Raw genomic sequence first — 24,571 nt, forward strand, 5'->3', positions numbered from 1 at the left:
TGGAATGGACGAAATACAATATTTAAATTCGTGAAAAGGTGAAAGAAATATACCTCCACGTGAGGGTGCAGCAGGGGCAGCCTCCTCAGGGCTCTGAACAGTCGGTCGGATTCCCTTCCCTCGAGCTCTACGTGGCGACATGATGAGTATGTGATCTACATTGAAATCCAAGAGGAAGGTTAAGATTTTGAACATGAAATCGACAAAAAATAGGACAAATACAACTGAAATGCTGCATGCACAGTCACAGGTTGCCAAAAGTCAAGATTTTGAAGAAAAGAGGGGAAACAGACCTTTCAAATCCAAATGAAATCTCTTCAAATCGAAGCACCACCCAAGTCAGAAACGAAGAGAAGAAGAAGAGGTGAAGAACTGGTCGAAAATCGCTCGAAAATCGCCCAAGAATCGCCTGAAAATCGCCAGAAAATCGACGTGAAAAACCCTAAAAACCCTAAGTCCCGACTTATATAGCAGCCGGGCGAGACAGGAAACTCTGTCTCGCTGAGCGAGACAGACAACTCTGTCTCGCCGAGCGAGACAGAAAACACTGTCTCGCCCAGCGAGACAGAAAACTCTGTCTCGCCGAGCGAGACAGTAAACTTTTCTGTTTTGCACTATGGAACAGTGGAATACTCCAATGGGTACACGAGTCTAAACTGTATTCCCACCCTCAACAGGAAGTTTCTGGAGAATATTAATCTGAATATTCTTAAGGATAACCTGAGGAATTCTCAATGGATATACCAATTCAATGGTAAACGCTGAATTCACAAGAGCAAGTATCAACTTCAATTCAAGATCTCGACAACGGTCAAGCGATAAACGCGACGCCGGGAGAACGTTAGCTATTCTACGAAGAACTGGATAGACTAACAGCAGAAGAGGTTAAACATTGAAGCCATTTACAAGTCCTTTCATACGATCTATTCAGCCAAGCATTGAAGGGATCGTAAGTAAAATCTATCTTATCCAAAGTATCCCATGCTCCTCTATAAAAGAATGAGTCTGGAATACTTTGGAGGGGGTATCTGTAGGCGTCAAAAAATGCTAATAGATATCCCAAGCATAGAGAAGATCACTCAAAAATTCACAAGAAAGGATTTCATACTGTTTTGGAAAAATCAAAACAAGTATGAACTGTCTCGCCAGCGAGACAGTCTTTGCTGTCTCGCCAGCGGGACAGTCTTTGCTGTCTCGCCAGCGGGACAGTCTTTGCTGTCTCGCCAGCGGGACAGTCTTTGCTGTCTCGCCAGCGGGACAGTCTTTGCTGTCTCGCCAGCGGGACAGTCTTTGCTGTCTCGCCAGCGGGACAGTCTTTGCTGTCTCGCCAGCGAGACAGTGTTGAAATAGTCAAAACTACATTTGTAACTGCCCTACACGTGTCCATTAACTGCCAAGGGACGTGGGAAACATCATGGGCGAAAATCACGTGGATAACTGCCAAAATAACGGAGTTTGAAACGTGAGAGAACAGTTACAGCGAGAAACTGCCATTTTCCGAGACAGCATTTACTGTCTCGCTGAGCGAGACAGCAAATTTACTGTCTCGCGGGTCGAGACAGCAAACGCTGTCTCGCCCAGCGAGACAGTAAACACTGTCTCGCCGTACTGACTTCTTCGATTGTTAAGTTTTTGCAGTTACAGACCCTTGAGGCTATAAATACCCCCCTAGGGTCACTTCTGACGAGGATCGAGCATTTGTTAGAGCATTCCAGAGCAGAGAGAGCAGAGATTTGGGTTCTTTTCTTGCAACGCCTTGAAATTAAGCTTTGACTTGATTTTAAGAAGAACGACTATCTTACTTCGATAAGATATCGTTTCAATTTCTACTTCGATAACGAAGTTAGAATCATAAGCCCCCTCTTCACGATCTGTGAATCGGCGGTCCACGAACCAAAGCGTTCCCGGCACAGGCAAAGTCCCACGAAAACGAGAATTGATAGACGATTTTCGTGTTTGTTTCTCAAGAGTTGTAATTTTTGTTTTGTTGTGTAGAAAAAGTCTTATAAAAAGATTATTCTTTCGAATTTGTTGTAATCGAACAAAGTTATAATGAATTCCACAGCAGCGACTTTTGAACCAAACACTAGAGAGATAATAATTGTGATGGTAAAACATGTTATTGCACGGTGTGGTGCATGAAAGATTTGACATTCTTGGTTTCACCTTGGACTGCAGCCTTATGTGAACCCAGGGGCGTCACACTATACACGCCACATATGCAACAAGCAACTTAGTGTAGCATCTCTAGCTTTTGAAGGTTCTATATTCTACATAAAACAAATAAAACAATGTTATAAAATTAAAAAAATCAGCACACATAGTTATTATAAAAATTCGCCAATTTATTTCTCACATCGAAAAAAATAATATGATTCTCACATCCTAGTAGCGTTGTTGCCTCTAAAATCTATTTTCTCATGCTACCTATAAATTCTCTTTCCAATCAACATGCATCTATGGGCGAGTGGTGGTAAATTAATTCTGAAAAGTTATGCTCTAAAATGTGATGTTTAACAGACCATAAAGACAAATGTCATTGGAACACTAAACATGCTGGATAGTTCCACTAAACAGATGATTTATATTCTATTATTTTGATTACTGATTAGTTGCATACTTTGTTCTCGAGCTTCCTCATGCTGTTTCCATCCTATTTCTTTGTCTGTATTTATGAATTAATTTCATAAGCATGATTGCAAGGTACATGATGTGTTTCCATCCTATTTCTTTGTCTGTATTTATGAATTAATTTCATAAGCATGATTGCAAGGTACATGATGCTTTGTTTTCATCCGAATAAGCCTATTTTTATGAATTAATTTCATAAGCATGATTGCAAGGTACATGATGCTTTGTTTTCATCCGAATAAGCCTATTTCTTTGTCTGTATTTTTAAACTTATCTTAAATTTGCAGGTACATGATGCTTTGTTTTCATCAATAATTGCATGTTGCATTCACTGAAGTGCATGTTCAGTTACTTTAAGTACTCCCACCAAGTCCTCCTCATGGAACATACTAAGCTAGTATATGGTTCCTCACGTGCATAAGACATAAAAACTTCCTTGTGTTGAAAATGAACAGTTATCACAGCTTATAAGAGACATCAATGCAATTACAAGCCCAAGTCAATATTTAGGCCTTTCACCACAAAAAATAAATGAAAATCAACAAACTACACAAAATTAAACCAAAAACCTGTTTTTTGAGGAAAAATTGAGGGAAAAAAAGGAGAATATTGTCACATAATATCGCTTGTGGAAACTAAAGAAAAACCAGCAAACGAATAAATACAACCACCAAGATCTCTTCTTTTTGTGCAAAAAGATGAAAAAAATTTCTTTGGTGAAATAAAAACACACACCTTTTGAAATCTGGGTCACAGAGACAGAGAAGGGAGAGACTACTGATTTTATTTCTACATGAACCAAAAAACCCCCCAATTTTTTAACTATTATGTCTCAAAAGGAACCAAAACTGAAAGATCAAGCTTTATGGAAGATTTCTACAAGTAATATAGAAATATTGCATGAATTTAATTACAATAAAAGATCAAAATTTTAACATTTACATACCTTTTTGGTGAAGCCAAGAGGAAGAAAGATGAAGAAGGAAGGACGCTTTTTGCTGGGAAGTCGGCGGGGACTAGAATTGTCGCGAGCTTGAGATACCCTTTCACGCGGGGTGATTGTGAGGATATAAATAATTTGGGGAACAGTCGGTTGAATATAAACTGGACGGTTAGGTTGAGGGGAAGAACCAGCTGTGAGGATAGGGGAAGAATCTGGAGTTGAAAATATTTTGAGAATCATTTTTCCGTGGACCCCACCCTAGAAAACTACTTCCGCCGTATTTCACACCATTTGAAGTCAGAAAATTTTTATGGAAATAGAGATGCCAGCTAGATGACACGTCAGCTTTTAAGGAAGTAACGGAAGTAGTTTTTACAGAAAACAAACAACATTTTTTATATGGAAGTAACAAAAATAGTCTATACTTCATCTATTTCATAACTATTTTCGTGCAAACAAACATGCCCTTAGAGGTGAGTTGTGTGTGGGTACCGGGGTTCTAAATTTAACATAGTTTTAAACCGATACAAGTGATGCATATAACCAACATAGATAGTTAAAAGTAAGTGTAAATAGTTAAAATATTAAGACAAATAAAAAATTGAGCCATTACAACCATTTCAAAATGACTAAATGAGTACACTCTCAACAACTTCATTGTTAATATCAGAACCAAGATGTCAAGCCTTGTGCTGTGCTGACACTGTTCCCATTGCCATCAATCCGTGGAGATAATTAACGCATACGACGACTCGGGGCTTCCCCTCATCAGCTTGTAGTCTAAGCAGTTATGAATGAAGAAACCCAGGCTGAAAACTCCCACCTGATGTTAATCAAAACATTAATACCTCAAGGACAAAAATAGGGGACCCAAGACTAAGGGTGTGCAACGGTCGGTTCGGTTCGGTTTTTACCAAAATTTGAACAACCGAACCGAACCGCTTATAATTCAAAACAGAACCGAACTGTTGCAAGTCGGTTCGGTGCGGTTCGGTTCGGTTTGTTCGGTTCTAACTTCATCAAACTTCTTATCAAACAACAAACTATGTTAAAGAAAAAAATATCAACAAAGTAGGAGATTATGAAACATTAAACACTGATATAATGATATTGTTTTCAACTCATAATGATCTAGAAAATGAGTTTAGAGTTTGCGTCTTTGACTCTTTGGGGACGGGTCGGGTAGGGTTTGAGATCAGAATGGGTAGTATTACACTATATTCGGTCGGTTCGGATCGGTTCGGGTTGAAAAGTTTTCAAACCGACCCGAACCGTCCTACTCATAAAACCGATTTTTTCGGATCGGTTCGGTCGGTTTTTTCGGTTTGGACCGAACCATGCTCAGCCCTACCCAAGACATAGGACATGTGAGTTGTCACTATCCGGTTACATGATGCACTGTTCATAAACAATGCATCATGCAACCGAATGATGACACCTTACACGTCTCATACATTGGGTCCCCTATTTGGCCCATGTAGCAACACCCTATTCAAAATAGTCGCGGCCTCCTATATTTAGAAGACATAACATAAAGTCTAATTTACCCCCTAATCTTCAATGAAATCCCAAGTCCTTTCATCTACAATGTAACCCCCTGAGTCATCATTTATTAAAGCTGTCCTCAGCGGCGGACAAAAATCCCCGTTGTCTCCCCCCTTTCCCTATCCGCTTGATTAGGGTTCCGATTTCGGCCAGCCACGCGCTCAAGAGCTCCCTATTTCCTCCTCATTTGATAGGGTTTGGGTTTATATTGGGGATTTTGTCCTCAATTTCGATCGTCCGCAGCTCGAATTGAACCAGAGGCTTGGAGTTTCTGATTCTGGTCGATATTAGGGTTTCGAGATGGCGATACACGAGAGGAAGACGATCGATTTGGAGCAGGGATGGAAGTTCATGGAGAAGGGGATCACCAAGCTGAAGAACATCTTGGAGGGGTTGCCGGAGCCTCAGTTCAGCTCTGAGGATTACATGATGCTCTACACGTAGGGTTTTTGATCTGTTGCCTGTGTTTTTTTGGGGAAAAGTTCGGTTCTTTAGGGTTATATTCTGATGAATTTGTTGAAAATTTTGATCAGGACTATCTACAATATGTGCACTCAGAAGCCACCACATGATTACTCGCAGCAGCTATATGAGAAGTACAAGGAGTCGTTCGAAGAGTATATCATGGCTACGGTGAGGACAGTTGAATTCTGTGGTTTTGTTTTGTTTGATACCCTTTATTATTTATTTCATCTACAGAGGTAATTTATTGGCAGTTGGAGAAATGTGTGATTATGCACATATTGGTATAAATGCAGTAGTATATAGACCGCAGTTAGCTCTTGCTGGTTGACGAGTTACCACTAGCTAGCTGCTCATTGTTTAATGAAATTGTTTAAGTAAACTGCAGGCGATGAGCCATTAGTTGAAGTTAAGCTGTGTTAGTGGAACTACTGGTAATGGTAAATTATTGCAATCTAGGTCTAAGCACTTGGATAGACTTTAACGATTTACCTGAAAGTATGAAAATATTCCCAATTAGTTCTGTGTTTCCACTTAATTGAGTATACCTGTATCATTGCGTCCGTTATCAGCTATGAACTAACTAGTACTCCGAAGTGCTGTTATTTGTGTTAAACAGGACATGTGAAACTCCACATTTTGTTCATCATATGCATTCCTCTTGGATTAGTTCATAGCATAATCCATATGCAATAATCACTTTGAAGTGAATGTTCCCTACGTACATACATATTCTGCTTCAAAGTTGGATCAACATGATTACTTAAATTTGCTGATCTTCTAGATAAAGTTGTTCCAATATCTATCTAAAAAAACCATTGTTGGCACCTGTTGAAAAGATGACATCTATATGTTCAATTTTGAGTTCTATGGATATTGGTTTTTATAATTTGCCTTTCCCAAGTATGGTGTTCCTGGGTTATGTACCTCTCAGTTTTCTAACTACATGAATCTTTTCTTTATATGCCTTTATCCTGAATTTTGAGGCTAACTACATGCATCTTTTGGGAGATAACGTGCACTGAGATCCTTAGCAATATGATAAAAATGGTTTTCACCCATCCTCATCCCAATGTCCAAAGATTGATGCCAATGTAGGAAATCAATAATAAATAATCAAAATAATTACTTTTCCACGTGCATAGAAAATTGACTTAATAACTACTTTGAATTCAGCCAAAGAAAATTCTTCCTCTATAATTCAAGAAGATCCAGATGTTTAGTATTCAGATCCTTGATCTTTTTCGTAATTAGCAGATTTTATGATCCTTCTGAATCTTGATCATACATCTGTATGATGACTTGAAAGGATTAACTATCAAATTATCTTATTGAGTAGTTGATGTTGTTTTATGAGCAAGTAAACTATGTCAATCTCATGGTTCAAGGTCCCATCGTTTTTTGAGCCTTCACATGCTCTTATAGTTATAATATTGAGAATTGACTGTGAATTGTGAGGAATGAAGTTGAAGTGTTAACTGTTAACCATTAACTAAGAGGTAGTCATGTTATCATGAGCATCACCTAAAATTGTAAACAGAATGATATAACACGGGGAGAAACATTAGTAGAAACATATATCTTTTGTGAGGATTTTTGAATAGTTACTTTTTCCATCCACCGATCTTCAACAAACTAGTTTTATAAAAGAGGAGTATATATTATCATATATTATATTATATATATATATATAATATATATATATATATATATATATTATATATATATATATATATTCTTTGTTCTACCAAAACCAAATTGGTCCTTATTAGTACGTGATCAATTCTCATCCAATCTACTGTTCTAATTGGTTAGCAATCTAGCAGGGACCATTTCCAAGCGCACGACTTTAAACGTGTAAATGAGAAGTGACCACGTCACTATCAAACACTAATTTTGTCCTATGTACTGGGGATACTCATTTTTCTCTTTATTAAAATTGGTTTTAAAAAAACTAAATTTAGACCAAAACAGAGTAAAACTACTTTTGTAAAAACAGTGAATAGGAATGTTGTTTTCATAAAAAACTACCAATCTTATGAAATAGTTAATAAAGGTATGGTTTATTGAAAAAAAAACTAGTATGAACAGATCAATACGAATGTTACATAGAGTACTGAGTGCTAGACCCAACACTCAGTTACTAGAGGTTGCATGAGCGCTGATTTATTTATTATTTTTAAAAATTTATTTAAATGATAATAAATACATAAAAGTAATGAAAAATGTGTAAAAATTATTTTAAATAGAGAAAAGTGGAAGAAGTTAGTTTTTCCATTTTGACTCGGTTCATTTTCTTCCCATATTGCCTATGTTGCATGGGTACAGGTACGGGATATAGTAAATTTGTAATAAGTGGGGCTCGAAGACATGACTATATACATATTTATATACACAATATATTTTGGAATTAATAATTTGTATGATAACAATGATGAGAATTAAATTTTCTATAACATTTTAATGTTTCTTTTATTATGTGGATGTGGATTATATATCGGAAAAGCATTAGTTTTTGAACTAGACATCCAAACGATCCTTCAAAATCATAATTTGGAACGTGACCTATGTTCAACGACTTTCAAGAAGTGAATGTGAAGTGTAGGATATATGTCCAAAAAATGTATGATAATTGTTTTAAATTAAAATTGTATAATTGAGAACATGCCCGAATAAATGTATGCATATATGCAAGGGGTGTCCAAGGAGTTTGAGTACGGGTACAAGTCCGATATGGGTACGACTTCAAATTAGAAGTACCCATGTAGCATAGCATATTGCTATGTTTAAGAAGGATGCATACTCGTTTTCACCCTCATTTGATCTTGTTAAGTGGGCATGCTCTCTTAGGTGCTCTTAAGTGCTTAGTTGGGTGGCTTAGGCGCTGCTTCCACCTATGTAGACACACAAATTGCTTTTTTAAAGCAATACTCAAAATAATAGAAGGAAAAAAAAATAAACAATAGAATATATAATATGAAAATGAAGTGAGGAGAAAAACTGGTTTAAAAAAATATAAAAAAACTATATGTAGAAATCTTACCTCGCCTCTCACTGCCTAAAGCTTGTTGCTATAGGCTTTTAGCCGAAGTCTAGTTATCTCCCCAAGGGAGCTCCACTATAGTCGTGAGTGAAGAGAGGAGTGCGACTAAAGTCTCACTTAAATAGAAGTTATAGGACCGTAAGATAAGGACTATCATCACCAACGAAGCTAGGATTTTTTCATAGGGGGTCGAATGGCGAAGCCAAAGCCCATGGTAGTGGGTGCAGTAAATTATAAATAGATAAATATAATATTTAAATATTCACATCAAAAGAAAATAAAATTTTACAATTGTCTCTGGTTTTTCATATTTTGAAATCTTTGTATAATCAACTTATTATCACTCATGTCAAATTAAGACCCATTACATTCCAATACCTTTTAAAGGTAATCCACTATACAAATTAAGACCTATCTAGACTTCAATTCATGATGGTGACAATCAATTTACTAATTCCAAACTAGATTGAACTGAAACTAACTACTCCACTATACAAATTGAAAATAGATGTATTTGCATCTTAGGACCCATTAAACTTAAATATTCCCTTAAACATACTCTCAAACAAAATATCTACTGCACAAATATTTTTTCATGGAATTACGGGAAAACATGTAGAACAAATAAAAAGTGATAAATTTGACCTACTTTCACTAAAATCCTTCTCCTTTGGTCCTCTTCAAGTCGTAGTTTTACAATTTTTTTATTTTCTGATTTTACTCTTGACATGTGATGATGGGGGAAGGGGGATTTGGTTAGTGATTTTAAGAATGGGAGTTAGGTTTAATTTATGATTCTTTGGGTTTAACTAAATTGACCTTATTGAAGTCTAATTACAAATAAGTAATGTTGAAAATAACGATAACCCATAACGTAATTATTGCCTCCAAACAACGTTAAGTGCAAAACGACATAACTTATAATGTAGGTTACATGTTTTATTATTTATTTACATATTTAATAAATAAATAAAAATGTTTAGAATGATTTTAATAAAGAAAATCAATGAATCATCATGGTTTTCAAATATAACATCATAATTATCAATATCAAATCAAATATATCATCACAATTTCTCAATTAAAATTCGTCATGAATGCTTAACAACAAATCCAAAATCACGTGTACTTCAAGTTTAAAACAAAAATCAACACTCAACTCTTGAATAATATTAAAAAATATGATAATGTAGAACATGTACTTCTAGTTTAAAACCAAAAGCACATAAAACACTCAAATCTTAAGTAATATTGAGAAATACGATAATGTATAACTTAAGGCCTCTCGATATCTTAAAGCAAAATGCATAACATAATTTATGTATTCTCTTATTGCTTAATTTTCAGAATAAAAGATGTTCATATTAATTTTAAGAATTAAGAACATAAGATGAAAATAAAAAGAATAGTTTAATAAAAATCTTTAATTTAATCAAGCTATGTTGATTTAACAACATGCATCATAATAAAATATCAAATATATAATTACAATGTAGATTTTGTTAGTAATTTCAAAATTATTTTATTATTCACACTCATAATTTCATTATCACATATTGATCTCACTAAAATAAGCCATGAAGGCTTAGCAAATATTTCAAAAGTAGTTACTATTACTATATATGTCTAAGTTTTACGAAAGAAAAATGAGTAGATTGCACAAAAATGACCTATTGTTTCATTTTTTTCACTTTAATGACTACTTGTATTAAATGATCTAAAATATTTTTCGTTAAAAAATGCCGATGCCGTTGTATATTTCTCATAAAGACAAAAATGCCCCTATCATTTAATTACCCTTTCCTCATTTAATCACATGCTAATAGTTAAAACAACCCAAGTTCTTCATCTTCTCAAATTAATTGTGCACTACAGATCTCAAGCAAGTTCCTTTCTCAATTGGGTAGCACGATAGTTTAATTCAAACTGAGAGAAGTGTACCTTGTGCAATTTGACTAGGGTTTTTACTCAATTTGGGGGGTAGGGTTTCATATCTAAGGTAAAATTCTAAGGATTTCATCTTCTTTTCATCAACCCCACCCCCCTCATGTTATGTTGAGCTTGAACATCTTGAGCTTGTTTTTTTAGCTTTAGGCTTAATTTGTGAAGGAAGAAGAATAATATAACATTAGGGTAGTTGAGTGTAAATTAATGACATGTGAGGGACAATAAATGACCCTATGGTGTCACATAATCCTTCACATGGGAATATTCTCAGCATATTCTCACAGATCAATAATGTTCTAAATATTAGGTCATTAAGTTGAAAATGTTGTAAACGTTTAGGTTATTTAAGTGAAAAGTTTTCAAATGATGTCATCTAAGTGAAAAAACGTGAAACAATAGGTTTGTTTTGTGCAATTTACCCACGAAAAATACTCTCATCTCTATAATAAAGTATATTAAAATGACAAATTATACTGAAGTAACTCATGTTAGATTGAAGTGATGTAAAATGTATTCAAATAACACATTATCTTGTAATAATATAAAGTTACAATACGTTTGAGTTATTTCAAAAGGTTATATAGCATTTAAAGTCTGTTTGGTTACCTAATGCAAAATAACGAGTTACGTAACGAGCCATGTTATCGATAGTGTCACGTAGCGACGTGGTGCCGCTAAGACTATTTGCGCTATAGCGGCAGAATAACAACAAATAACTCATAGTTAAATGTCAGTCAAATATAAATATATTTAAATATTCTATAAATAAGAAAAATTACAGAAAATCTAAAAATTCTACAATGCATATTTGATGATTTATAAAGATCCTAAGCATGAAATAGATGGGTAACAATTGCATAATATTAATAAAGTACTATAATAAATAATAAAAAATGTACTTGTTTATCTAAAAGACCGTTATTTGTCTCATTACTTCAACTTTCAAGTCTTTAATATAAAAAATCTCAACAATAGAAAAACATTGATTAGTAACAACGACCATCATTATATTAACTATTAGAAATTTAACATAAAAAATAAAATCTTCAAGCATAGATAAATGAGCATAGCAAGATAATATCATGATAAATAATAACAGTCTATAGATACTAAGCAAGCAAAAAGGATCAAACTTCAAACACATGACATGTCCAAACTTCAAACTCAAAAGGTTAAATAAAAGCAAAATAAAAGCTAGAAGTATTAAAAGTAAAGTGACTAAAGTCTAAAATCGAGCAATGACTCATCATTAGTTCATCACTCATCATCTTCATCACCATCACCAGTGCCGAGTAGCAAAATCTCATATCTTAAAGCATCATCGTCGCTACATCATCGTCAAGTTGGATATCCTCCTCATATGTGTCTGAGTCTTCAATAGGTCCCTCCTCATCGTCCTCCGAACCTACCTCCTCGCGGGCTCTTGAACTAGAAGCCCTATCTGCCCTCCTTGTGGTTCTCCTTGGCTGTAAGAAGTCGTTTGCTCCAGCTGCTTCGGAGACAACTCCAAGTGGAATGTCAGTCCCTGGCAGTGTTGTAAATAGCGGCCAATAGCGGGGCTATAGCGGCGCGAATAGCGGTCGCGGCCCTTCAGCGCTACGCGTAGGGGTTTCGTGGCTGGCTTAAGCGGGAAAATCCACTATTCATTCGAATAGCGCGTAAAAGCAGATTTTAGCGGGTTAAAAGCGGGTTTTCGCGGTTAAAAACGGATTTTCGCGGTTAAAAGCGGATTTTTATTGTTAAAAGCGGCTAAACCCGCTATCACACATATTATGATGCTATATTTCTTGAATTTCTTCATAGTTTCATTCATACAATAAGCTTATTAATTGTTTTATTGATAATACAAGAAATTTACAACTAATTAAATTTTTAGATTTTTTTATAAATTTTCTTATTATTTAGGATATTTAAATATATTTAAATTTGACCGCTATTTGACTGTGCGCTATTTGCCGCGATTTCGTCGCAATAGCCCGATATAGCCTTAGCGTACCTCGCCGCGACGCGCCGCGATCCGCTATCAGCAACCTTGGTCCCTAGATAATAATCCTCTTCCTCAGAGTTATATTCATCCACCACCCATGAAGTGGCGTGCCGACCATCTTTAGCAAGTAGGATGTCCCTCTTCTTTCTATCTTTGTTGTATCCATCTTGGTTCTGATCCTCAAATTGAATTGCACATAGACTAAATCGCTCAATCTCTTGCTATCGAGTCTATTCCTTTTCTTTGTGTGGATCTACAATTCAAACATAAAAAAAATCATTTCTCTCAATATATTATTTATTGTTCAATGACTTCAATCTCATTTTTAATATGAATAATTGAATTTGGAGGAGCTACCTATCAATTCAATATCCTAAGAGCCATCATTTGCATGTAAGGCATGTCTTCACCAAATGTGTCCCGCCAACGAACTGTTTAAAGAGAATAAATTAAATTAATCAATTTCAAAACTAGCAAATAGTAGAATCAAATTATTATATCAAAATATAAGTACACAACTTAATACCTGGATTACGGTCCTCGGCAATTCTCTTCACCACCCTATGCTCTTGGTTTCCATGGATGAAAGTATCACAGTCCCTATACTCCAGCATCTCAGTGGAGTAGATGGTATCAATAATATCCTCATTAATAGTATTTTCATTCCTAAAAGTAGCTCAGCACAATCAAGAATTGCTTGCTTAGTCTCTGCACTCTTCATCCTCCGCATAATAGAAAAGAAGATTTTGGAACCATGCAGCCAGGTGAAGAGGACTATCAAGTCTACTCTTAGCATGCCTCTCTATAATGGATATGATAGGCGTATAGTTCTTATCTATATTGCAAGCAACCATGATTTCCCTCTTCATAATTTGAAGCTTTCCAACAATAATCCCATTTAGGGATAAGTATCTGAATCAACCATGTCGAGGAACTTGAAAAGAGACGTGAAGACCTTCAAGCAACACCACACACCTCTCTAAAAGGTTCTCGATATCACCGTAGTATTTGTTGCAAGAGCTTTCTTCTTTGTAACCCTAACAAACTTTAAACTCCGAAACTCATCAGAGTTAAATATAGTCATCAATGCATCTTTCTTTTCTAGCAAGTTCCCTAGTGTGAGGAATGAGGTAGCAAATCTAGTAGTGTCCGACCTGACAATGTCTTTCCTTGTGCACTTATGCATAAGTGCCAAAGTCTTAGGGCTTGTTTGGATTCGTAGGGGGTGAAGGGAAGTTAAGGAAAATTGAGTGAAGGGAAGGGAAGGGAAAGGAAGGGAAGGGAAGGGAATTCCCTTCCCCTTGGTTACACCCCAATTTGGGGGGTAACAATTTTTATACTATTAGGGGGTGAACCAAGGTGAATGGAGGTGAATTAACTTCACCTCCTAAGTGTTCCCAAATAAGGTGAATGGTTCCCCTAACTTCCCTTCACCCTCATTCCCCTTAATCCAAACAAGCCCTTAGTGTGGCTATAGATAAAAACAGTCAACGCCATCGCCTTCTCAATTGTATTCTTAAATTTTGTTAATTTTTCGATGTCCTACAACATTAGATTAGTTGTGTGCCACACAATAAGTCCAAAAATTTCTCGCCCTCTCACTTTTTAGCTTCTCCTTTGCAGGCTTGCAGCTATATTTGCCGAGTGATTATCTGTGACAACTTGTACAACATAGTCTGTCCCTATCTCTTTGATGCACTGATCAACCCACTTAATGATAAAATCTTTGATATGAGAATCAACGGACTCCTCTATCGAGTTATAGAAGATAACATCAGCACTAGAATGAATGCACATGTTCATAACACATCTGTGCTTTTGATTAGTTCACGAATCTGTCATCAATATGCAGCCGGTAGTCTCCCAAAGCGTTTTATGTGGCTCCAAACCAACTGAAGGGCGAGCTACTGCCTTTGTTAACAAAGGCTTCCTCAACTGATATATCATCGGTCCCACATAGCTTGGACCAAACTGGCCAATAGCTTCAAACATATTGCTGTACGAAGGGAGCGTTAATGCATGAAATGGAATTCCTGCTTCATAGGTCTAAAGAGAGACCCATTCGTGGACCAACTCATTTATTCTTTTGCGCTCAAATGACTATTGTTTGCTTCATTGTTGTAGATGATGCAGGCTATGGCAAGAATGTAGCATATCAATGGATAACTCCAAAATCACTTGTTTCCGATCTGAGTGATTTCTTCTGCACTCTCGAGTCTAGGTTTAGAAATATCGACCTCCTGCCTACACTCAATCTCATATCTTATTTTGTCTGACTTCTTGCTCTTACTTTTAGGTATTGTTGCTTTTAACCTTGCTATAATGTCAGGCGTCGCTTTCTTACATGGTTTTGTATTCCCTCGACTACCAGTTGAGTGTTCTTTATAGTTGAGTGTTCTTTATGGTGGGAAATGCCACCGGTGGATTCATGTCCACATGGAGTGCACTTGATCTTATTCTTCTTAGGCCATTCTGGACAAATTCTCCAATCCCACCCAATATCATCTAAAGGACGCGGATGTGGGTGTTGAACTGATGCTCGAGCCTCGGCAACTAGATTTGGTTAGCTCTAGGAGCTATGTAACTCTTGCTTTTGAGAACTCATCAATGGACAAATAACAAGACAAGTACTTAATTGAAAATGATTAAATGAAAAACTGATTAACTGAGGTTTGAAAACATGCTAATAGCAAAATTACAGTTTAATAGTTTATACAATTGAGATTTGATTTGAATTTGTAAAGCTCAACTTGAAAAGTGAAATATATGGTTATGTTTATAAGTGAGCATAACAACCGAATGCATAATACTAAATGAATTGACCCGGGAACAATATCTAAAAGTTGAAACAGCTTAACACGGTTTAATTTTACAAACACCTACATCATCTCCGCAAAGTAAACTAAACTTATAATTTAAATGAAAACTAAACTTCATTAAAAGATAAGTTAAATGAAATGAAATATTATCTTTAACAATAAAATTGTACATGAGCTGAAGCATAATATTAGTTTATATTGAATTATGAATACTAAAGAAGAAGCTTACGATTACAAAGCAACCAGGCAAACAAAGGGACAAATATCTAACTTCCATTACAATCACATCAAAACAACTACTTTATTTATCAGAGATAGAAAATTATCACAGTTTTCTTCGAATGATCAGCTAAGCTAGCAATACAATTTACATTATTGTTATTATTATGAAACGTAGACTGAAGGAATTGCCAGAAGCTAATGTTCTAAATTGAAGATAATTCCACATGGAGCAAGAATATTAAAAAACAGTTGATCGAACAAATAACTTCGTGGATCAAAATTCAGAATCAATTTGTACCTTATTCTCTCTGTTGCAGCCGAGCCCAACAGAGAATGGAGATGATGGTGCTGTTGGAGAAGGTCGCCAGAGATGGTGGAGACTGGAGATGGTGGAGGAAGTGCTCGAGCTTCGGAGATGGAGCTCGACAGAAGGTTTTGAATCTTTTGATGGAGGCGCCGGAGGAGCTCGACAGAAGGATGAAGGAGGCGTTGGCTAGGGTTTTCTCTTTTCAGTTTTTTAATCGAGGCGGTGATAGAGAGGAGAGAGAAATCATCAGGTTTTAAGATTTGAAATTGGGTCGGGTTCAGATAGGGTGTATGATATAAGAAAAAGAGCTATTAGCACTTAAACATGCTTTTAAGCGGTAAAAAGCGCTATTTCGCGCAATTAGGCGCTACTGCAAGCAAAAAGCAGATTCTTCCGCAATCACCCACCGCCAACCATGATATCATAGATGTTACCCACCGCTACCACAATTCGCCCCGCTATAGCGCTGCTATTGAGTGCTTTTTGCAACATTGGTAAGGAGTTTTTTTCAATTATAAAATTTAGTAAAAGTCAATTATATTCAACAATATAGGCCTCTTTTTAAAATACATGCCATGAAAAAATAGAATTTATTTAACTAGTTGGCTTACAACTTTGCCCTAACTTAACTAGTTATTCAAATAGTAATGGACTTTTGAATTGGGCCCATTTGCACTCGAACTTAACATGATGTTAGTGAATGGGTCTTGTATTGAGCTTGCCTGCACTTCTATTAATTAGATAACTTAGTCTACATAGATTAAGTGTATACCTTATTTATTTTTTCCAAAAATCTCTTGCGGGGATGCTTTTTTGTGCAGCGGGGGGGGCGCAGGGGGGGGGGATGGCCCCCTCGTAACCTCTACTAGCTTTGCCAATGACTACTATGAGTCAGACGGAGTGAAACTATTGGCTTATTGGGTTTTTTATCCAACCTTTGTTAGGGTAAAAAAGTAAGGAGAAATAACTTAGTGGAGCTGTCGATTATTGGGTTTGTAACCCAAATCTTATTTGGTTTGTGAAGAGGGGCGTGGCCTCCCTTTGCCCTCCCCTAGCTTTGTTAGTGACTATCGTGAGTTAGAATTGAGTGGAATTCTCGGCTTATTGGGTTTTTTTAACCCAAACCTGGTTAGGTTTGGTAAAAAAGTAAGAAGAAGATTGGAGCTATTGATTATTGGGTTTTTAACCCAAATCTTATTGGGTTTGGGGAAAAGTGAGGCATTGTGTTACATGCTCGGATGCTCCCTTGTGGGTGCTCAAAGAGCATCTAAGGCGTTTCAGCACACATACCTGAGTTTGCAAAGCACCCCACGTCATTAGATGCAAGGGTGCTCGAGCTCGTGCTGAAGCGCCCAACACTTAGAGGCGCACACATAGTATTACCTCTTATAAACTGGTGCCAATTTATCTTGCACTTTGGCACTATATGAATGTGATTCTCTCTGTTCAAAGGATGGTAAAGAATATAATTTGATTGTGCACAATCAGCACAACTTACTTTTCTTTGTTAGTAAGGGTGTGTTTGAAAATATTCTTTTGTTGACGCTCCAAGATTCATAGATCTCGAATATTTGATGAAAAACCATAGAATGCTCATCGTGTTATTTTAGTTTAAAGCATGTATAGCTATTAATTCCTCATGCTTTACTGTTTTATTAAGAAGCTCCAGCTCCATATTCTTTTTTGATAAGATTAGTTCTTTTTCATAATATTTCTTCTCTTACTGTCTTACAAGCATCTTTCTTTTATCCCTAAGGTGTTGCCTTCATTGAGAGAGAAGCATGATGAGTTTATGTTAAGGGAGCTTGTGAAGAGGTGGACAAATCATAAAATTATGGTCAGGTGGCTTTCACGATTTTTCCATTACCTTGACCGCTATTTCATTGCGCGAAGGTCGCTCCCTGCACTTAATGAAGTTGGGCTCACTTGTTTCCGTGATCTGGTGCATAGATCTATCTGTTATCGTCTTTCTACTTCATCAATTCAACTTCTATTTTGTTTGATTTAAGCATGCATCATGTACAATATCTTCAAAACATTATGTTTGCAATTTTCCCACAGTGCTTCTTTGCATGTGCAGAATTCTCTTGTTCTCTGTGTAACTATAAGAAGTTCCTATTTTATTTCAGGTCTATAACGAGATAAATGGAAAAGTTAGAGATGCTGTGATCTCACTGGTATGAACCTTCCTTTCACCATTTACTAGGATGCCAATTTATTCTGGACTTGCTTTTATAAACAAACTTTTTGGAACAGATTGACCAGGAGAGGGAGGGTGAACAGATTGACAGAGCTTTGTTAAAGAATGTCCTGGATATTTTCGTAGAAATTGGTTTGGGGAGTATGGATTCTTATGAGAATGATTTTGAAACAGTAATGCTTAATGATACTGCAGCTTATTATTCACGGAAGGCTTCAAACTGGATTCTTGAGGATTCATGTCCGGATTATATGTTAAAGGTAGTTCTTTCTGCAATTTGCATTGACTGAGGTGAAGATGAACGTTTTGTTACGCTTTGCGGTTATTTTCAGGCTGAGGAATGCTTGAAGCGAGAGAAAGACAGGGTTGCTCATTACTTGCATTCTAGCAGTGAAGTCAAGTTGTTAGAGGTCTGTTACAATCACGCTTAGTATCCCTTTGTGCATAACCTTTCCCATGTCAGTTTCCTTACCAGTTCTCCTTTTAGCAATAGCAGTTTTTAAAAACATTAAAGTAACTAGTATTAATATCGATTTTTCAGACTTAAACCTTTTCCCACATACTATTCTGTTTATTATGTCTACAGAAAGTGCAACATGAGCTACTTTCTGTGTATGCAAGTCAACTTCTTGAGAAAGAACATTCTGGATGTCATGCATTGCTTCGAGATGACAAGGTTTTAATTGATCCTGAAACTATTCCTTTGAATATATCTAATACTCGTTTGACTTCCTCAAGAACCTCAATTTATGTTTTAGGTGGAAGATCTGTCCAGGATGTATCGGCTCTTCTGTAGAATAACTCGTGGTTTAGACCCTGTTTCTCTAATATTTAAGCAGGTATGCGCTTGACTTTTTCAATTTTAAGCAATCACTGGAATTATTTATTTATTTATTATTAATTATGGTTTCTGAATCTTCCTTGACTCAGCATGTTACAAGCGAAGGTACAGCCTTAGTCAAGCAAGCAGAAGATGCTGCAAGCAATAAGAAGGTTCGTTTTCTATGTATTATTATTTTTTCATTTGTATACTGTTCTGTTGTTTTATATGCTTGTCAATTAATTTTGTATTTGATTCTAGGTAGAGGTGTTGCATGTTGCTTTATCTTTGGGAGGGTGGGGGGACTTATTTGATGCTGGTTTTAGCCTAATGCAATTCTTGTAACTTGTGTCTTATGGGTTATCCTTTCTATTGCTAATAAGTCTCTTTGTTCTTTCATATTTATATTTATAAATTAAGTAAACTTTTTGTGGATTTATACAAATGATGTAACCATCGCTTTGGATTATCCTTTTCGATTTTTGTTTCAATTACCGGCTGCTTTTCTTGGGTGGCTTTCTCAATGTCAACTTCCCTCTACTCTCCTTCATGATTGTTGACTATGGCTGGCAAAGCTTGATTTGTACTTCGAGAACATGACCTTTTGATCTTTTTCATATTTGCCAAATGCGCCGTATACTCCTTACTGTCATCCTTGTATCATATATGCTTTTCTAACACCACATGTAGTTGCTTATATTCAGACCTAGCTGCTACTTTTGAAATGTGTTTGACCTCTTGAGTTAAAGTAGTTTTTTTGTCAAAGATTTATATTTTATAGTCTTTGCTTCTGGCATTAAGTGTGTCTGATTCACGTTTCGAGTTTCATCCCCCCCCCCCCCCCCCCCCCCCCCCCCCCCCCCGCGTTGCCTTATGCCAAGTATATATCATCATCTTAAGACTGAAATGGAGAGACATTCCTCGTGTTTGCTCATCATAATAAGATGCGGTAATACTAGAATTTTCGCAGATGTTTGATGCATTGTGTTAACCTAACAAAATAAAGAAAATTTTCTTAGGTATAAGCATAACTGCAAAAGAGCACTTAGAGGGCTGATAACTGAACTTTTACCCTATGGCTTTTTTTGAGTACTGGACGAGCTGATATGCAAGAAGTCTGCTCATCCTTGAGTCTTTTATATGTGAAAATAGTAGCTTCCATTTGAAACTTGAATTGTTCCCATTACATTATCTGCTCTTATATCATGAGAACATTTCACTAAAAACTTAGCTCCTGCACCTCATGAAAATCTAACTTCTGCAAAAGCTTAAGCTTTCCAACTATGGTCTAATAATGTCTATCAAAACATTTGAACACGTTACGTTACTGCCATCTAGGAGCGTGGACACATGCAAGCTGATTGTTTATTCGATAAGGCATGAATACTTACAAATTCTAAAGAAAATTAGCAAGCAGTAATGATCAAGCTACTTGATGTCATAATACTCATGTAGTCAATGTTCTTGCTTCCCAGGCTCCCACTGGAACAAAATTCCAAAGGTGGTGAGGTTGGTAGATAATGTTACAGTCCCACTGTAGTTGACGGAGCTTCCTTTTCATTATTTTGTTATAAGCTTGTTGATTTGCGTGAAGTTGGCAACATTTTCAAACATGTGGTTTTTCTCTACTTCCTTTTAGATTGCATTAATTTTCTTTCAATATATTTTGCTTACCTTGTTCTGTTCTATTGTGTTCAGGCAGAGAAAAGAGACGTGGTTGGTTTGCAAGAGCAGGTTAAGCACGTTCCTTATATCTGAATTTAATGTTCGACTTCAGGTAGATTTTAATCCTGTTAAATAACTTCATTTCTGAAATTCAGGTTTTTGTTAGAAAAGTCATTGAGCTGCATGACAAGTATTTGGCCTATGTGAATGACTGCTTTCAGAATCACTCCTTGTTTCACAAGGTTTGTATATGAGATTTTAATTTGAGTTGCATCTTTGATTCATACCCTAAATTCACTTCCTAATCTCCTCACAGGCACTTAAAGAGGCTTTTGAGATTTTTTGCAACAAAGGTGTTGCTGGAAGCTCAAGTGCTGAGTTACTGGCTACTTTCTGTGATAACATACTGAAGAAGGGTGGAAGTGAGAAACTAAGTGACGAAGCCATTGAAGAGACTCTTGAAAAGGTTACTTAATTTAGATGTTTTGAGCCCTACTATTTTTGCTGGGAATTGAACCATTAAAAACTGCCCTGTCTCCTTTTCCTTCTCCTTATTTCTCTGATCTTTTTTTTTTCTTTTTGGCCATGTTTTTTGGTTTTTTTCATGCCTTAGACATATGCATGATTCTTTGTAGCAAATTTCCTCATTTCCACGACCTTCTAGACTTGTTAAGTTGTAGCATAATTTTCAAGGGTTTCTCTTTGGTTGCTTCAGACACAAACTCCAATAATGTGGTTTTTCCTACCTCTGGGCTTATGTCTTCTATTATAATGCAATCCCTTTAGGGCGTGCAATTGGATTCAGTTTTTTCATTTTGCGTTTTATTCGTTCAATAAATTTGAAACACGAATAATTATTGCACCTTTTTCTATTTTACCTTGTGTGTGTGTGTGCGTTCTCGCGCGCACGGAGTATCCAGCTTGCATGTCTACCAAACCCTTTACCATAAAGAATTAATAAGTACACATCTAGCTTTTGTTTTGAGCTCCGTGCTCATCCTGTATGTGCAAGCAGCATGCTTTTACTCATGGCTCCTCTTGTCTTCTGTCATCAACAACCCATGAACATACAAACATTCTTCTTCATTATAACAATAATATCTTTTGACGTTCACCACAAGTGCAAAAGATTAGTCAAATTATATGGCAACTTCCCTTACACTATTTCCAGCCGTTAAGTGGATGCCAACTCATAGGGTTGCTGTAAGATTGATTGCCGTCCAGCTTGTACAATTTGTTAGCAGTTGTCATGTAGCCTTCCCGATGCAGAGATGAGATCCATAGCTTGTCGCCAGAATGTCCCTTGTGAATAGTCTGACGGCCCAATATTGTTGGCTCTTTTCGTTTGGGCGATATTATTTCTGGATGGGTTTATTTCCTATGTTTAATTATCTTTTGTCACCTGGTCTTGCTCTCACTCAGTAAGGGGCTCCACAAGTTTCTTTTGGTATTTTTAAGATATTGGTTTGCATTGCTGTTGGACTAATGTCTTTATAGTTTATGGACTAATGTATATATAGTTTATGTCTGACCTGCGGTCAACACTCTTGGATGTCTTCATTCCTCTTGTTGTAATGAAGTTTGCAATACTTTTCAGGTTGTTAAATTGCTTGCATATATTAGTGACAAGGATCTATATGCCGAATTTTATAGGTATCGTTCCTTCTTTAGCATATCATTTATGTTTTTGGTTAATGTGACATAATTAGTACTCTTCCTGTTGCTGCCTTTACTTAACTGTAGTCCTCCTCCTATAACTAATGAAGGAAAAAGCTTGCTCGAAGGCTACTGTTTGACAAAAGCGCTAATGACGACCATGAGAGGAGTATCTTAACAAAGCTGAAGCAGCAATGTGGAGGGCAATTCACATCAAAAATGGAGGGCATGGTTTGTTTCTATGAACTGATTTGCTTAAAATTAGCTGAGTTATTATTCATTTTTTTTATTTTCTATTTTATTTCATAGGTTACGGATCTAACACTTGCAAGAGAAAACCAATCAAGTTTCGAAGAGTATCTGAACCAGAATCCTCAAGCAAATCCTGGAATTGATTTGACAGTTACTGTTTTGACTACTGGGTTCTGGCCAAGTTACAAATCTTTTGATCTCAACCTCCCAGATGAGATGGTATCTAGTTTCTTCTCTTCTGCTGTTCTTTTTTAGAAGCATATGGATACTTGAAAGTCCCATCTGCTAGGCTGCTAGCTAGTCTGCAGTTACTTTTTTTAATTTTCAACTTTGCATATGGATCTCTTTTTCAGTAATCACGGATAAGATATCTAGGTAATGACGTGGGGATAAGTATCTAATTCTGTTTTGATGTATTTAGGTTAAATGTATAGGAGTTTTCAAAGAGTTCTATCAGACAAAAACCAAACACAGGAAGCTTACATGGATATATTCATTGGGCACATGCAACATCAATGGAAAGTTTGAATCCAAGACGATAGAGTTGGTTGTGACTACTTATCAGGTATTTTAGAGGTATTAAGCCTTCTCTGATTATTTGTTTGTCTGTGATTCTAATGTGCAAGCCTGCTGTGTTTAACAGGCTGCAGCATTGCTTCTTTTCAATTCCTCAGATAGGTTGAGTTATTCTGAGATCATGCAACAATTGAACTTGTCAGATGATGATGTTATCAGGCTGCTTCATTCTCTTTCATGCGCAAAATACAAGATTCTTAATAAAGAACCAAATAACAAGTCTATTACTCCAAATGATCATTTTGAGTTCAATTCCAAGTTTACTGACAAAATGAGAAGGATCAAGGTTTGTTCTGTCCTCACAAAGCTATTGCATGTTTGTTGTTGTTACAATCTTGTAAGTATCTATCGACATTACATGTTCTTTTTATAAACTATAGATTCCCCTTCCACCTGTTGATGAGAAGAAGAAAGTAATTGAAGATGTAGACAAAGACAGAAGATATGCAATTGATGCATCAATAGTCCGAATTATGAAAAGTCGGAAAGTTCTGGGTCACCAACAGCTAGTGATGGAATGTGTTGAGCAGCTCGGTCGTATGTTCAAGGTATCAGAGCATTTCCCTTCATGATTTAGTAAAGTACATACCTTGCATCATATACCAAGAAATAGACCTTTTAGTTGAAGAAAACCTTTAAAAAATAGATAAATCTTGTTTTGACTATTTTGGCCAACCAATATGAAGGAGTTTTTTTTTTCTTTTTTATATAGTTTCCTGATTTAAACTTCACAATGTGATTGTTCTGCAGCCTGACTTCAAGGCAATCAAGAAAAGAATAGAAGATTTGATCACCAGAGATTACTTGGAAAGGGACAAGGACAACCCAAATGTGTTCAGATATTTGGCCTGATTAACATCAATTGGAGGTTTTCTTTATGCTTCTTTTCATCTGCCTTCGCCCCCTAGATGCTACCAATAAAGCATAATGCTTGGAATGATGAGCCGAGGGCTGTTCTGTGGAGGCTTTTCTGCTGCTAGGACGTGTTTGCTTGCAAATGTGAAGTCGTGGGACCTTCATGCACATTTGTCACGAACCAGGTTTTAGGCATATTCATACTCCAAGGATCTCACAACCGGGGACTTAGGATCCGTTCAAGTGCAGCTCGTTTTTTATGCCCCTTTGCTATTACTGATTCCAGTAGGTTTTCTCTGCTGCCTATTTGATGTTGTGTTTATAACGTAGTCCAGTTCAGTGGCCTAGTTGTCGACATGCCCATGCATAAGATTGTCTCCTGACCTTGCTCTTTTATACGCTAAATGCGACTTTGTATCATGTATATTTACTGCAGTAACATACAGAGGTCTCTACCGCTTAACATTGTTATTTTGGTCGTCCGTTTGGGTTTTATTTGTCTTGTCAGTTTTGGAAGTTTGTCTAGGAACCTGAAAGATCTGTCTCTGTAATATTAGTTTAGTGCACCGAGAGCTTGTTGCGAAATCCCGTACGTTGAGATTCCTTTCGAGCATAGCATCTAGTTGGCAATGCTTCAACGA

The 24,571-nt window shown here is 36.4% G+C and overlaps 1 protein-coding gene across 2 annotated transcripts; it reads left to right on the top strand.

The window, feature by feature from the left end:
- LOC109849771 (cullin-1-like) lies at nt 5,150-24,571 on the top strand. 2 transcript variants are annotated; one of them, XM_020419645.1, is made up of 20 exons: nt 5,150-5,411; nt 5,454-5,559; nt 5,653-5,752; nt 17,663-17,848; nt 18,036-18,083; nt 18,163-18,366; nt 18,439-18,516; nt 18,693-18,782; nt 18,865-18,945; nt 19,037-19,099; nt 20,625-20,660; nt 20,747-20,833; nt 20,908-21,057; nt 22,189-22,244; nt 22,358-22,478; nt 22,557-22,718; nt 22,921-23,064; nt 23,143-23,361; nt 23,456-23,623; nt 23,826-24,571. In XM_020419645.1, the coding sequence occupies exons 2-20, from the start codon at nt 5,471-5,473 to the stop codon at nt 23,925-23,927; spliced, it is 2,184 nt and encodes a 727-aa protein (XP_020275234.1). In that variant the 5' UTR covers nt 5,150-5,411; nt 5,454-5,470; the 3' UTR covers nt 23,928-24,571. The 2 variants fall into 2 exon arrangements, with proteins under 2 accessions (XP_020275234.1, XP_020275233.1); XM_020419644.1 differs by having other exon boundaries at nt 5,150-5,559.

The sequence above is a fragment of the Asparagus officinalis genome, chromosome 7 (assembly GCF_001876935.1).
Source record: "Asparagus officinalis chromosome 7, Aspof.V1, whole genome shotgun sequence".
In the NCBI taxonomy this organism is placed as follows: domain Eukaryota; kingdom Viridiplantae; phylum Streptophyta; class Magnoliopsida; order Asparagales; family Asparagaceae; genus Asparagus; species Asparagus officinalis.